Source organism: Puma concolor, chromosome D2, assembly GCF_028749965.1.
Source record: "Puma concolor isolate L17-30 chromosome D2, mPumCon1.1.hap2, whole genome shotgun sequence".
NCBI classification, from domain to species: Eukaryota; Metazoa; Chordata; class Mammalia; order Carnivora; family Felidae; genus Puma; species Puma concolor.
Window position 1 is genome coordinate 71,646,980 of NC_141677.1, and position 14,211 is coordinate 71,661,190.

At 51.5% G+C, this 14,211-nt stretch overlaps 1 protein-coding gene across 7 annotated transcripts in view; it reads right to left on the bottom strand.

The window, feature by feature from the left end:
• NRAP (nebulin related anchoring protein) overlaps positions 1-14,211 on the bottom strand; it is a 71,030-nt gene that overhangs the window by 10,879 nt on the left and 45,940 nt on the right. For all 7 annotated transcript variants that reach the window (XM_086680917.1, XM_086680915.1, XM_086680914.1 and 4 more), the window contains 8 exons: positions 13,590-13,697; positions 12,948-13,061; positions 10,825-11,022; positions 9,032-9,136; positions 7,660-7,758; positions 5,593-5,697; positions 5,131-5,238; positions 3,951-4,262 (listed from right to left, as the gene is read on the bottom strand). In XM_086680917.1, coding sequence (XP_086537043.1) covers positions 3,951-4,262; positions 5,131-5,238; positions 5,593-5,697; positions 7,660-7,758; positions 9,032-9,136; positions 10,825-11,022; positions 12,948-13,061; positions 13,590-13,697 — 1,149 coding nt within the window. The remainder of the gene's footprint in view (positions 1-3,950; positions 4,263-5,130; positions 5,239-5,592; positions 5,698-7,659; positions 7,759-9,031; positions 9,137-10,824; positions 11,023-12,947; positions 13,062-13,589; positions 13,698-14,211) is intronic.

The window sequence follows — 14,211 nt, forward strand, 5'->3', positions numbered from 1 at the left end:
GGTAAGTCAGAAAGCAAGATGCAGGTTCCCCAAAGATCTGACTGCGCCTCAGACTCTCTTATAAATGGATCGTCTATTGATATTTCAGCTCCCAGCCCAGGTTGGACTATTCACGCAGACCCTAAAAACAACACGCCTGCCCCAGACTTCACGATGAAAGAGGGGGAGAGAGAGGGGAGTTGAGAAGAATCAGCTACCCAAAGATGGTTTTAAAGAAGGATTCTAAGATGATAAGAGAGCCTCGCACGCTGCCCAACTGCATCTGGCTTCCCCAAATGGCAGTCTTGCTGTTTTCCCTTGCCTGGAAGCCACCTTCGGATTCGTACGTGGGGTTTCCCAGCACCCCCATTTTGCAGCACCGGCTGCAACTGGGTCCCCAATTTCCAACGATGTAAACAACTGCACCCAGGAGGCGGCCAGTGGGAAGGTGTATTTGTCGTATTAATGGGACCCTTTATAATCACTCTCTTGCACAGGGTGTGGTTTGCTTTAGACTCATTATTTCATGCATTGTTCATGGCATCCTTCAAAGGAGGGGTTCTTATGCCCATGCGCAGAACAATTTTGGTGTTCGACTGACTGCTCAGATTCTCAGAAGAGCCACCGGCGTCTGTCCACTTGGTGTACCACGCAGGTGGTCATTGAAGGAACCCTTAGGAGTCGGAGCACCTGGGGTCCTAATCCAGCCACGTGGGAGAGCCAAAGAGCACTGAACTAGGAGTCTGGACACAAGAGCCCTGCTCTGCTCCTTGCCGTAGGGTCTGGAGCAAGCCATTCCCCTGCCAGCCTGTGACCCTGGGCAAGTTATTTAAGATTACAGGTGCCTTAGCTGCCACATCTGTAAAAACGAGAGGAATACCAGTATGCACCTAGATACTAAATGAGATAGCTGGTGCAAACCATTTAAACAAATGCCTGGTCCAGAATAAACATTCCAAACATTGTAGCTAATGTTATTGTTGTTTCTGATGGAGAAACTGAGGCTCACGGAGCTTACAGAGTCTACCTGAGGTCATGCAGCCGTAAAGGGTGGGGTCAGGGCTGTCCCCTTGACAGTCCCTGAAGGTGCTCTTCAGGACTCCCTGCAGCCCCCGCACAAGATCATGGCCATTCACTGTAGAGCACTGCCTGGGCACAGCATGTATCTCATACGTGTCCCGAGGCAAGCATGGCTTGAGCAACTGTGGCCTGAGACCTTCGTCCTGGGGGAGAGCACCTCTTGACTCCCTCTGGCCCGACCCACAGCTTTCTTTCTGGCCAGGGTAGGAGAGGGCAGGAGAAGCAGCCGGAGGCTGGGGGCTACTGTTCCTCCCCCAGACTGAGCCGAACTGAGTCAACACACACGGAGCCTTTGTTTCTTTTTCTATACAACATAACTACATGAAATTAGATTTTCAATAATGACCACAAGAAAACTGAAGCCTCAGAACCAGCTCAACATTACGAGGTGTCCTCTGTCCTCTCGCAATCTACCCGCCCCCCACCAAATGAACAAACTTGAAGTTTAAAAAGCAATGCATAAAACATCATACGGTGATTAAAAAAAATTAAGCCATAGCTTCTCAGCATTCCAAATTTTAATACATATCCTATTTCATAAAGTGTGTAAGAATGCCAGCTACTATCTCTTGGAAAGTCCTTTGCTTTTTAGATTGTTTTTCCTACATTTTTAAGCATTAAAATATCCTTTCTTTTCAGAAAAAAAAAACTGTGATATAAATGGTAGCTTGAAATAATGTTTAGGTTTTTTTTCCTCACTTAGTAAAGTAAAAATCTGAGGGCAATCTGGGTGGCTTAGTCGGTTAAGCATCCAACTCTTGATTTCAGCTCAGGTCATGATCTCAGGGTTTGTGAGACAGAGTCCCAGATTGGGCTCTGTGCTGACAGCACGGAGACTGCCTGAAATCCACTCACTCTCTCTCTTTCTCTGCCCCTCCCCCTCTTAAAATAAGTAAATAAACGTGAAATAAAAATCTGACATTATACTGATGCCACCATCTTAAAAACGTCTACCCGTGAACCCTGAGATCTGAGGTCACTGGTCAAACCTCTTTGCTTCTCTGTTGGAGGGACAGAGGCCTAGAATGCAAAGTGAAAGTTCCAGGACACGGAGTCAGTGGGTGACAAAGTGGGGCTTCCCACGAGTGTCTTGGGGCTCCCGGCTCGGCTCCCCTCACCTCTCCCGGATGGTCTCTGTATCTGCCCTGGAGGTTCCTCTTCCCCCCAGGAATAGACCATTGACAAGATGGTCATGCCATGCACCATTCTTGGAGATGGCAGGACAGCCATCTAGCAGGTGGAAGGCCTTCCTAATGGAACTCGGGCTGGCCCCTTAGTAACTACATCCCCTGTGTGGGGCCCGATGACCTCCCCCTGCCCCACACTCGACCTGACTGGGATAACTGCCATTCCAGTGAACTGCGATGAATAATTAGGTGACCAGTGAATCATGACATCACGGAGTCCGAATTAATCACCAATTATGTGTTTATAATATTCTGTCTGTGCCGTATAACTAAACTCAAGAGCGGTCGTTGCCCTAAAGGTAACCAGACTCAAGACCTTGGTGTAGAGAACAATCAAAACAGCTAACACTTCCTGGCATGTTTCTATGCACCAGGCACCATGTGAGGTTTCATACAGGCCAGTCCTAAACTGAGAACTGGGTTCTCAACTGGGGGCAGTTTTGCCCCCCGCGTACATTTGGCGATATTTCAAGACATTCTGACTGTCACACCGGGGGGAGGGCAGTGCCATGGCATCTAGTGGGTAGAGGCCACCGTGCACCAGACGGGCCCCACCATGGAGAATCACCCAGCCCAGAACATCTGAGGTGCTGGAGTTGAGAAAGCCTGGTACGAGAGCTCCTTCCTCCTAGGGCTGAGAGAGACAACACGTACAAGTTCACGTGGTTCAGTGCCTGCCACTGACCACGCCCACATTATCATCATTACCTTGTCCCAACGGGAGACACTGAGGCCTAGAAGGAGGATAGAACTGATGTCAGCACATATGGGAGGGGCTGGTGCCCTGGCCTGGGTGAGGACCTCTCTTTTCTGGGTCTCAGTGTCCACACTTGGGTTGTAGGAAGCCTGACTCCCCTGCAAGGAGCTCCCTCCTCGAGAGCAAGATGGGTAAGATGATGGGTTCTGGGGTCAGTCCTGCCTGGGCATCTCCCAGTGACCTCATCTGTGTAAGAGGAGTCATGACTGTCCCCACCTCGCAGCATGTGGCAAGAGGGACACTCAGGCAGGCAGGCAGATAGCGTCAGCTGTGGCTGGATCACTGTTTGCCAGGCATGAGCTTCCCCCGCACTGCATACCGTCCACCCCCTACTCTCTCTCGGACCCCCGCTCCAGACCACATTCTCCTCACTCGCCCACTTCCTTTGTGCTGGCCTCATATAGGCTGGGGCTCCTCCCGCTCAGGGCCTTGGCCTTTGGATTTGCTATTCTGTCGGCTGGAGTGGTATCTCCTTCCCTCAACTTTGGTCTTTGCTCAAATGTTGCCTTTTCAGTGCCCTGACCCCGCCCTCCGTTTTAATTTGCACACACGCAGGTCCACCCACCTACCCCCCTTCCCTGCTCTGTGTGTCTCCACCACGTGTGTCCACCCGACGTACCACGTGTCCTACTTATCACAGTCCTTCTCCCTCCCAGATCATGGAAGCCCCGGGAAAGCAGCAGTTTTTGACTTTTCTGTTGACCGTGGTAATCCCCAGGGCCTGGAATGGTGTAGTAGGTACTCAAGAAACAGTTATCAAACAACCGAATGATTCCAACCTAGATGGCCCGACACAGACCCAGCAAGTTTTAGCTTTGGCGGGGGGGGGGGGGGGGGGGGGGGGGAGGGGGGGGGACCAAAAGGCAAAGGAAGAAGCAGAGATTTACATCCAGCCTAGGCGGGGGGAGGAAGGTCAGGGGCTGGCGTGCAGCCTGAAGGTCCCCTACCTCACTCTGCAGGGCGTGAGCTCTCTTGGCCCAGGACATCTTCAGGTCCTCAGGCAGCGCCGTGAACTCATGGCACCATGTCCTGTAGTCGTGATCGCTGGCTAGGGCCTGGGCCTTCCTGGCGTGGACCAGGTGCACCATGTCCATGGGCAGGTGACACTGGGCTCGGCTGCCCGCCGCCCCCCGCCTGTACTGAAGCTCGCTCTGCAGCTGGCCCACCCGCCAGCAGTGCCGGAGCCGGGGGTCCTCGCTCACGCTCCGGGTCCCGATCAGCCTACCTCGCTCCTTCACAAAGTCATGTCTGTAGAGAAACTGGAAGGGAAGACTGCAGTCAGGGGCCGGCCTTCGGCCTGCTTAAATCCCACCTGCATGTTTTCACTGCCGACCCTAGAAAACTCACCCACTCTTCCACTAGGAGGTGATGATTATAAGAAAAACCACAGTGAGGGTGGCATGAGAGCATGCTTCCTCCCCGGGGGCTGAACAATTAAAACATCGCTCCATTCTTCCTACCTAATTAAAACCATATCCTCAGGACCAAAGGAAGGGCCCCACTCCCCTTATGTGTGTCCTATGGCCAAAAGGAATTTATCAAAAAAGGTAAAAGAGAAACTCGTGCTTTAACCGTTTGTACTTGGCAAAACATTAAACCCAAAAGACAGGATCCATTTATTTGAAGTCCACGTTTTCTGTGATTTGTTTGTGGGAAAGAGAAAGTCACCTTCATGTCCCAAAGCTATGGACGCTATGAACAGAGTGGCTGAAACACAGCTGGCCAATCCTAACGCCAACGTGTGAAACTACAGAGAGCCAAGAGGGAGATGCGTTACGGTCGTATTACAATTTCTCTTACGGGTTCTCTGTCGAATTCTAGGCGCAGTCAGAAAGCAGGCAGCTCACGCGTTACAGGGGGGACCGCTGGCGAGACCCCGCCGTTAGAAACAAATCCTAATCGCTTTCCTGCTGCAGACCTTTGCCTGAGTTTAGCTTCGGATTAACAGAGCCTTTCTTTCCCTCCCTCCGTCAAAGAGTCTCATTCCTAACTAATATATTCTGCAGGTGACATCCTGTCTCACACGGTGATAGATTTGCTTTAATTCAGGAAAATCAGCCGTAGACATTGTTTTACAAGAAGTTAACAGAAATTAGGCAAAATGGAAGGTCATATCATTCAACTCACATCACTGGCTATATCTCCAGAGACGCGAGCAGCCTGGAAGGGAAGAGCGTCTATCGTCAGCTTGTAGCCTTGAGCACGGAGATTACGCCAAGACTCCTTGTATTTGGCCTACAGTAGGAACACATGTAGATCTTCTTTAAAAAAAAAAAAAAAGAAAATTACACGAACCAACGAACAAAGGCTACCCCTTTCATTTGTAGTAGGGCGTTCGAGAATCGATTTCTGACCAGCAAAAGCGCTCTCTTTTGCAAAGACAATCTCATTAGCACACACACTGGCATGCTCTCTGACGCATATGTACGCGCCACACTTGAGGAAAAATGCATTTACCGTGAGCATCTAAAAGACATTTTTTAAGTTTCTGGGAACACCAGAAGGGCCACCGTTAGAGCCCATCACGGCCACAGACAGACGTGGCTTTGGAGCACGTCTGCACCTCAGCTTACGTCAAGAAAGGCTTACGTCACTCAGATTGGCCGCGTTTGCTTTGGCTCGGGCGAACTCAGGCAGACCCAGGGTCATCGTGTACCGGTGCCTCTCCTCGTCCCCGGCTGCTTTATAGAGGCGCTGGGTAGAAAAAGAACGAAGAACAAGCAAGGAGATAACGCTCAGTGCTTCTGCAACGCTGCAGGTCCCTCGCTGGCAAGCGGGAAATAGGTTTGCAGAAATAGGTTCGCGGAAGGCCACTCGCTGTGTCACAGATACACCTTCAGCCCCGGGGAAGATCTTTCTTTCAATAAAGTCAGTTCTTTCATGAGTCAAATTGAGTGACATAAAAGGAGTATGTAAAGACATTGCAAGTTGCTTCTGACGGGGTTCGGGACAGGTCACCCCAAAATACGGCACCTTGGCGTACTGAATGCTTTAAGCTGAAGGAATCTGGGAAACAGCAGGTGCCAGAAGAGCTCTTTCTTCTCCCCTCTCCTGAAGCAGGTCAGAAGACCTTCCTGTGAGAGATGCCCTCCCCACACCCAGAGGCGATAAGCGTCCTTATCTCCGAAGACGGAGGGCTGCAGAGAGGAATCTGAGCGAACAGACCGAGCTAAGTGTGCCCCCGTTCTTAGCTCATCGCGTTTTGCCGTGACTCTCTACTCTTCATCGAACCTCGCACTGAAACGCTCAGGTCTAACCCGTTTCTTCTGTCTTCGTTTCCTTATGAAGGCTCCCCGTACCACGTAAAACTTGAGTTAAATAAACTAGTATGCTTTTCTTTTGTTAATCTGCCTTTTGTTACAGAAGCCGCACTGAGACCCTATGTTGGGTAAGAGAAAAGGTAATTTTTCCTCCTTACGCTTTGCCCAATAATAGGCTGAGGAAAGAAAACCACATTTAGGAACACTATCAAAGCTCTTCTCATTGTAAACTTTTCCCTTGAGGATATAGTGTACAGACGATAAATACCAAGATCCGGGGGGATTTGGGAGAAGCCCCGGTTGGCGGAAGGGGGGTTCCCAAACTCTGTTCTGCATCCTTTCCTAAAGCCCAAGCTCCTTCCGTGAGCAAACTCCCACCAAGGCCACCCTGCATGGCCTCCGCCAGTTATGAAAACACCTATTCTTGTGATCAGAAATGGCTCTGTGACTGGTGAGTTCTCTGAGGCCAGAGGTCATCACGAGAGGCAGTGTTACCCCACAGCATCCAGCTCACGCAGCAGGCAGGAAAGCCTGGACAGGAATTTAAAATTGAGAACGGTTGCTATCCAAGCTCTTGGGGACATTCTTATCCTACGCTGCTGTCTCTTACTTTTTGACTTGGGGGAGAGTGGACCCTAATTGTATAAATAGCCAAATCTCGACTGGCTTCTAAAAGAGTCAGGAAGAAAATCTGAAAAACTCAGGACAATGCCAAATTTAATTCTCTGCCGAGCTCGATTTCTGTTTCAAACTTGCAAGAGAGCCACCGAGAAGTAGAACCAAAGGGGCTGGACCACTGATTTTATGTAATAAGATCCCTTCCCCTGTGTGCCGCTCTGGTAGAGATATTTAAATAAAGTGAGCAAACAGCACGTAAGGGAGGAGGCAGAAATTCCAGAGGTCCGACCAACAGCATTCTACGTAACCGGCCTTGCATCAGCACCCCCGAATAACCACACATCCTTCCGAGAATAATCATCAGAATGACCACGGACGTGCGGTTAGCCATTATGTTCCTAGACAGAACAGATGAACGACGGACCAGTACTCTCAAACTTTAATGTGCCAAGGAAACACGTGAGGACCCCGTTAAAGGACCATGTGCATTCAGTGGGCCAGGGGTGGGGCCCGAGGTTCGGCACTTCTAACAAGCCCCCCAGGATATCCTGCTGGTCCGTGACGGCCCTTGAGGGGCAAGACTAGAGTCTGAACCAGATTTCCAACTAGGCCTTCCTTCCCTCTGCAAAATGTTTACATTCCATATGTGACGTTCTTTTCTCTCCAAACCCCCATGCAAACACGCATGCTTTTTCCCGGCCCCGACCCCACAAATACAGGTTATTTTTAACAAGGTAGCAGTTTTTAAAAAGGCCATTCCAAAGCCATCCGATTTTACCTCATTGGTAATCTGGTTGCTGAGTTTTGCATGAAGGAGGCTGGGGGTGTCTGTCACAGCTGTGTACTTGAATGACTGGGGATGCTGACGGTATTTACTCTGAGGGAAGAAGACGACTTGTTAGGCATCAAACCAGAAGGAGACGAAGCTCTCTAAGCACTGGTTATAAAATCTCACTTTGCAAAGGCTGCTAGTCTGTTCCCCGGAATCCAGTCCGACACCTGCTCTCGTGACCTCAGAGCTCAGAGGGAGGAAGACGCAGAGGAGGACAGGATGGACTGAATCAGATGCTTACCCACAGGAAGAGGAGAGGACATCTAACCCTTTGCCATGAATGGGAACGTGACTATTGAAATTTGCAGTTTGCTCCCGACCTTTGTTCACTGGAGACCCAGAGCCCCTCGGCTCTGGGAATGTCCCAGAAAGAACTGTGCAGCTTAAAAAAAAAAGAAAGAAAAATACCGATTGCCTGCACCCTGCCCTGGGAGACCAGGATTCATTAAACTGTCAGTGGGCCCAGGCATCTGTATTTTTTTTTTTCAAGCTCCAAAGACAATTCTGATGCCCCACCAGGTTCAGAAACCACTCTCTTTTGAGATTTCACTGGAAAAGTAAAGCGCAAAGTTCAATCTGAACTCCCACGGTGAGGCCAGCTCCGTTTTCTCAGAGCTCCTAATCAATGTGTGAGCCCACCTGATACTTCCAGTGCCCTCCGTTATGCCCTCCTGTCCTTGCATCTACAGTGAGTGGACGTCTCAGAGCCCTTGCAGGTGTAAGTAAGATTCCTCAGAAGCTCAAAGGGCTTAGAATTCTAGACTTCTGTATTTTTACCATGAAATTATCACCAAGCTTCTAACAACCATTTCCCAGCCACCAGAGAAGCATAGTTGCTTGGACTATTAGCGCTAATCCTCATAAAAACTAAACGAGAGGGGTAGGAGTACCCCCATTTAACCGATTACAAAGGTGAGACTCAGAGAGGGCAGGTGACAGGCTGGAGGTCACACAGCAAATGAGCACTGGCCTAGGATTCCAGTCTCCATCTGTTGGTCTCCAAAGCCGGCCTTTTTGTCATTGTACCACAGGGCCACTCTTCAGAGGGACCCTAGGGAAGCAGATCTTACGAGTCAGTGAATAATTCTTATGTGTTCATAAGGGACTGGCTTGATATGTGCAAAGCTGTCTTAAATGACATCCAGTCTAAATGGAGGATCTCGTAACAGAACAGAGGCCCCAGAAGAGGTTATGCGGTGAACGGCCACGGTTAACAGTTAACATCTAACCGGCTTCACCAGGAAGAAGTAAGTTGAATGCTTATTTCTCCCGTGGAAATAAGACGGATACCCCTCAGCCCTCCAGGGTCCCCGGTCACCTCACTGATGAGTTCAGATGCCTTCTTTCTCCCTTCGATCTCTAACGTGCCGGGAATGACACAGGGAACGCCTCGCATGAAGTTCAGGTCTGACCGGTACAAATTCTAGAAGAGACAACACAAGGAGTCAGAAAAGCCAAACTCACAGAACAAGGAAGCAAGGAGAAGCCGGAGGACCCACGAGAGGATAACGTCGTAATTAGAACTCACGGCCAAGCCAGTGTCTCCAGACAGAGCATCCTCAGCAAACACACGGTGCCTCCCAGTAAGTGTTTGTGGGGGAAACAAAAATGTAGGTCAAAAGAAAAACGATTCTGCTGTCACCTGTCTCCGTAGCTTTGGAGGGAGGTGAGGCAGGTTTTTATCTTCATGGGGGCTATCAAGACATAAACGCTGGAGTGGATTGTGGTTGGAAAGTCAGTTGTCTTGGGGCAAATGTGGAAATGACGGTTTAATAGGCCTTCTAAAACAAAACCCAGCAGCAGAGGGTGGCATTAATTAATCATGGGTTAAGAAAGAACTAATAAATGAATCCAGAATCATCTGGCACAGGCCTGTCTGTGTGGGTAGGGGCTAGTGTGTGTACCTGAGTGATCCGGGCTGACAGTTTAAAGGGTCCCCAAATTCGCTCCCCTGCAGCCACCCAGGTGCCCCCCCTCCCCCGCCCCCGGCCGTTGCTGCCTTCCAAGTGCTGTCACAGCGAGAGGCAGGGCAGGCGAGGGCTCCGCTCAAGTGACACACAGGCCCTGAGCTGAGCGTGGCAGCTCCACGGTCCTCCAGCTGCTCTGGGGTTCCTGACGGTTTCTGGCAGCCGGTAAGCACCGTACACGGGCGGAAAACCCGAACAGATGACAGATACCCAGATCTGAGTGTCCCTTTGCTTCCAGGCACTGTCGAACCAGGATGCAGGTTTTGTGCGGTGCTTTGCTTTCCAACCCCAGCCCGTTACTTGCAAAGCCCATAGCACGGAAACCTAGAAAGGTAGGCAACAGGGGGAATGCCAAACAGGACGCTGCCGCCGGTGGAGGGGAGACATCCGGGATCTCTTTGGGAGTGAGGAAATCCTCGGTGCTCCCCAATACTCCCAGGCCACCTGCTTCCGGAAACAGGTGGCTCGAGCTTGACACGCACGTGGGAGGCCCGTGAAGGTCTCCACCACTCGTCGCAGGGACCCAGGAAGGACTGCTGGGGCCCGGATGCCCTGCCCTCCCCCACACACTCGCCTCTGCCTGAAGTGGGTCCGCTCTGACCTCAGCCTCTCCTAACAGAGCATGGCCTCCCTCAGAAAACGGGCAGCCTGGGAATTTATGAAGCACGAAGAAGAGCCCCCCGCCCCGGTCAGACCTGAGGCCAAAGGCAGTGCCGGTAACAAATCTTCAACATGCAAAACATGTGAGCGGAGGGCATCCTGGTCAGACGCCATCTAAGTTCACGTGTCAGCCCCCCTTTCTCACTGACAGTTGTGGGGTCTCGGGCAAGCTCTCTCTTTAACTTCTTCGAGCCTCCCTGTCATTTCTAAAATGGGATAAAGACTACTGATACGGGGTTATTTTGCGGTTCAAATGAGATCATGTGTGAAAACGTCATGTTTGGAACCAGTGGATGTTTCCCATTGCCGTTAGATCTGTGTAACTGTGCTGGGCAGGAGCACGGGGCGGCGTTTCCCAAGAAGACCCCGGTTTGGGATTTCTCACCTCCGGAATCCCCCGCGGCACCAACGGGAGCTTGGAGTCACTGCCTCCTGGTCAAATCTGAGAGGACAGAGCCCTGAGAGAGAGGCCAGGTCCCCTTACCTCGCTCTGCAACTTGTGAGCTCTCTTGGCACAGCTGAGCCTCAGGTCTTCGGCCAAGGAAGTGTACTGGGGGAGCGGGTGTCTGTAGTCCTGGTCGCTGGCCAGGCTCTGAGCCTTCCTGGCATGCACCAGGGTCACCATGTCCAATGGCAGATGGAAGTGTGCCTTGGAGAGTTCAAAGCCTTTCTTGTAATTCACCTAGAGGGGCAGACAGATCAACAGCCGCTATTTCAAAGCCACCATTTGCACAGGGACCATCAGGGACAGCAAGTGCAGTGAGAGTCTCCCAGGTGAGCCCCGGAGATGTTCTGGCGGGACCGCTGCTCCTTTCTTGTAGGGACTGGCTTAATTAGCAGGATTCATGACACTCACCACCCTCAGCTCCTGGAGGTCACTGACTTAGATGATGAAGGCCCACGGCTCCCCCAGTTGGGGCAATACAGAAGTGCAGGAGACCTACATCACATCACGTCAGTGATTCCCTTGCTGAGTCTTCAGATCTTCCCATTTGCCAGAGGCAAGAAGGTACGTGGCTAACCTGTGAGGGCACGGGGCCCGCCAGAGTTTCTCCCCCTCCCCCTGTCAGGTTCAGACTTTAGACACCGGGGACTCCCTTCTCGGGCTTAGCCGATGAAGAGCTTCTTCAAAGCATCAGACGACATCCTAAGAAGTCTGGGGTCAGGGGCGCCTGGGTGCTGAGCGGGTTGAGCATCTTACTCCTGATTTCGGCTCGGGTCATAACCTCACTGATCGTGCGTTCGAGCCCCGTGCTGGGCTCTCCGCTGACTGTGCAGAGCCTGCTTGGAACTCACTCTCTCTCTCTCTCTCTCCCTTTCTCTCTGCTCCTCCTCTTCTCGCTCTCTCAAAATAAATAAATAAACTTGAAAAATGTAATTAAAAAAAAAAAGAAATCTGGGGGCCAACAGCAGTGGGTAGACGCTTGGAAAGCCAGTTCTGAGGGATGGATATTCCCAAGAGGCACGCTGAGGGAGGAGAGGACAGACCACAAGCTCCACGGCAGTCCTCAGAGAAGCTGCCGGAAGGTCTGCGAAGCTCACTCTGGGCTTTCTCAGGAGTCAGATGCGTAACTTCCACCTCCGCCATCTTTCCCGGAGCCCCGGCCACCCCTCCCTTACCTCTTGCTCCCATCTAGCACCCTCCCCTGACCCCTAGCATAAAGGACAGGACAATTCATGTGCAACCCCACATTCTTCGGTCAGCACTCCAGCCCAGAAAGGGGTGGGGGTTGGGGGGGGGGAAGAATGTTAGAAATGGGGAAACTGAGGCGGAGAACACGTGAAGCTGTGGACAGAGCCTGAGATGGAGGGATGGCACTATATTCACTTTCTAGCTGATCTTAGACAAGGGACTGAGGCGCTCAGAGTCTAGGTCTTATCAGTAAACCGGGATGGATAAGACGATAATGTTCCTCAAGAGAGTTCGTCCAATGGTTAAGGGAGACCCGGGGTGTAAAGGTGCTTCGTCCTTCGTAACACAGTGGATATACGTCAGCGTCTAGCCCCACCGTTTGCCAGCGTGCATATGTGCAAGGGGACACTGCGTACACACTCGTGCCAGCATCCAGAGGGTCGAAACCACGGGCTGCAAACTCAGACGTTTCCAGGCACCCAGACGATAGCACCAGTGAGTAAGGTGGGCAGTGAGGGAAAAGGAGGCGGCCGCCTGACCAGGACAGCATAGGTCCCTTCTAAATGGAGCTCTCGGTAGTCAACGTCAACTGTGGCCTTGAGGAATCCAGGGCCAGCTTCTGGCTGGAAGTCTACGACCTTTATGCAAAATGTTCCACTTTTAAAGGATTGCAACTAATTCACTCTGCAGACCAAACAAAGCAGCTCTGTCGTCCAAACCTAGCCCACAGGCCCCCCTTCGTGGCCACTGATCACATCACAGAATGGCCCAAGGGAGCTCAGGGGTCGTCTGGCTCAAACTGTCACTTGACGCAGGAAGAAGCTCAAGCCCAGAGGAGCCAAGGGACCCAACAAAGGCGCACAGCTAGTTAGGACAGAGCCAACGGCCACAACCGGAAGGACAAACGACACATGTTGGCCGTGCACCATTAGGTGGGGGCCCCCCAGTCCCGCTGCATTTTTTCGCCTACTTACTTCGCTCTGCAGCGAGTTCGCATACACTGAATGTGCAAGGCTGATATCGTCTTCCAAGCTCCGGGAGCCAAGCATCTGCCCTTTCATTTTCTCAAATGCCTCTTTGTATTTGTACTAAAGGGAAAGAGAGCGGGAGAGAGTAACAGCTCGGGGACAAGGGACACGGAATGGGAGAGGTGGGTATTGGGCGAAAATGTTTTGTTCTTTTGACAGTGACTGGGTGAGTTAAAAGAAAACGCGTGGGAGTCGTCAAAAGGCCTATTCTTTCATATGCAAGACTCCCAATGACTAAAGGGCTGGATATGAACTGGCAGGACATGTTAGCACTTGGGCGGCCCGCGCTGGAAGAAGGTGGGTGCATTGTTAACAGTCTCTGCACGCGGACTTGCTTTAGGAAAGCGCCTGGCGGAGGGTGCATTTCATCTGCCCGGGGTCCAGAGTTACAGTCCGGCATTTGGCTCTGTACCCCGGCTAGGGGATTTTTTTTCTTGTTGTATGGTATGTTCTCTCTCACTGGTCGTTACCAGATTGCCCTAACACAGTCAGTTGGGAAAGCAGAGGACAGTGTCCACAGGCAAAAGAAGGCAGGGGTTGGGGGCAGAAGGATTAAACATTGACACGGTAATGGAGGTGGATGCTCACGTCACTTATGATTTCGCCGGAAGCCTTCGCTGCCTGAAATGGAATGGCATCCAGTCTCAATTTATATCCGCCGTCTCGAAGTTTGCTCCAGGATTCCTTGTAACGTGTCTGTTGGGAGCATGCGGACAAATAAAGACCTTCGTGTGATCTGGTGGCTCTGAGATGCTCATTACCAAGATGGGCATCGGCTTTGTTATGGGTTTTCTCCCCCAGCGCCCGGTTGGAGTTAGAAATCACCGCGCCTTAGCAAAAACCAAGAAAGAGTTGGAGCCTGCCTCACGCCCACCCACGGGAGGGAGAGTCTTTTGGGGGCGACTCTTTAGAGTCAGACAGACCCAGATTTCTCTGAGCAGCAAGCCGAGTGGAAGGAGGAGGCATAAGGCTGAGCGTGCACAGCTCTTGACGTAAGATAAGGAGAACACAACTGTCTCTGTGGAAGAACAGGAAAGGGGGCGGGGGTTGCTGATCAAGGTCACGGGAGGGAAGGGTCTCTCCTCGCCATAGCCGTTGGCTGCCCTCACCTATATTCTGACCCTCCGGCATTTCACTCCCTCAGTACCAACGCCTTTTGTAGTAAGGCGGTTTTCCTAGTCTCATTCTTGCAAATGAGCTTGACTCCTCT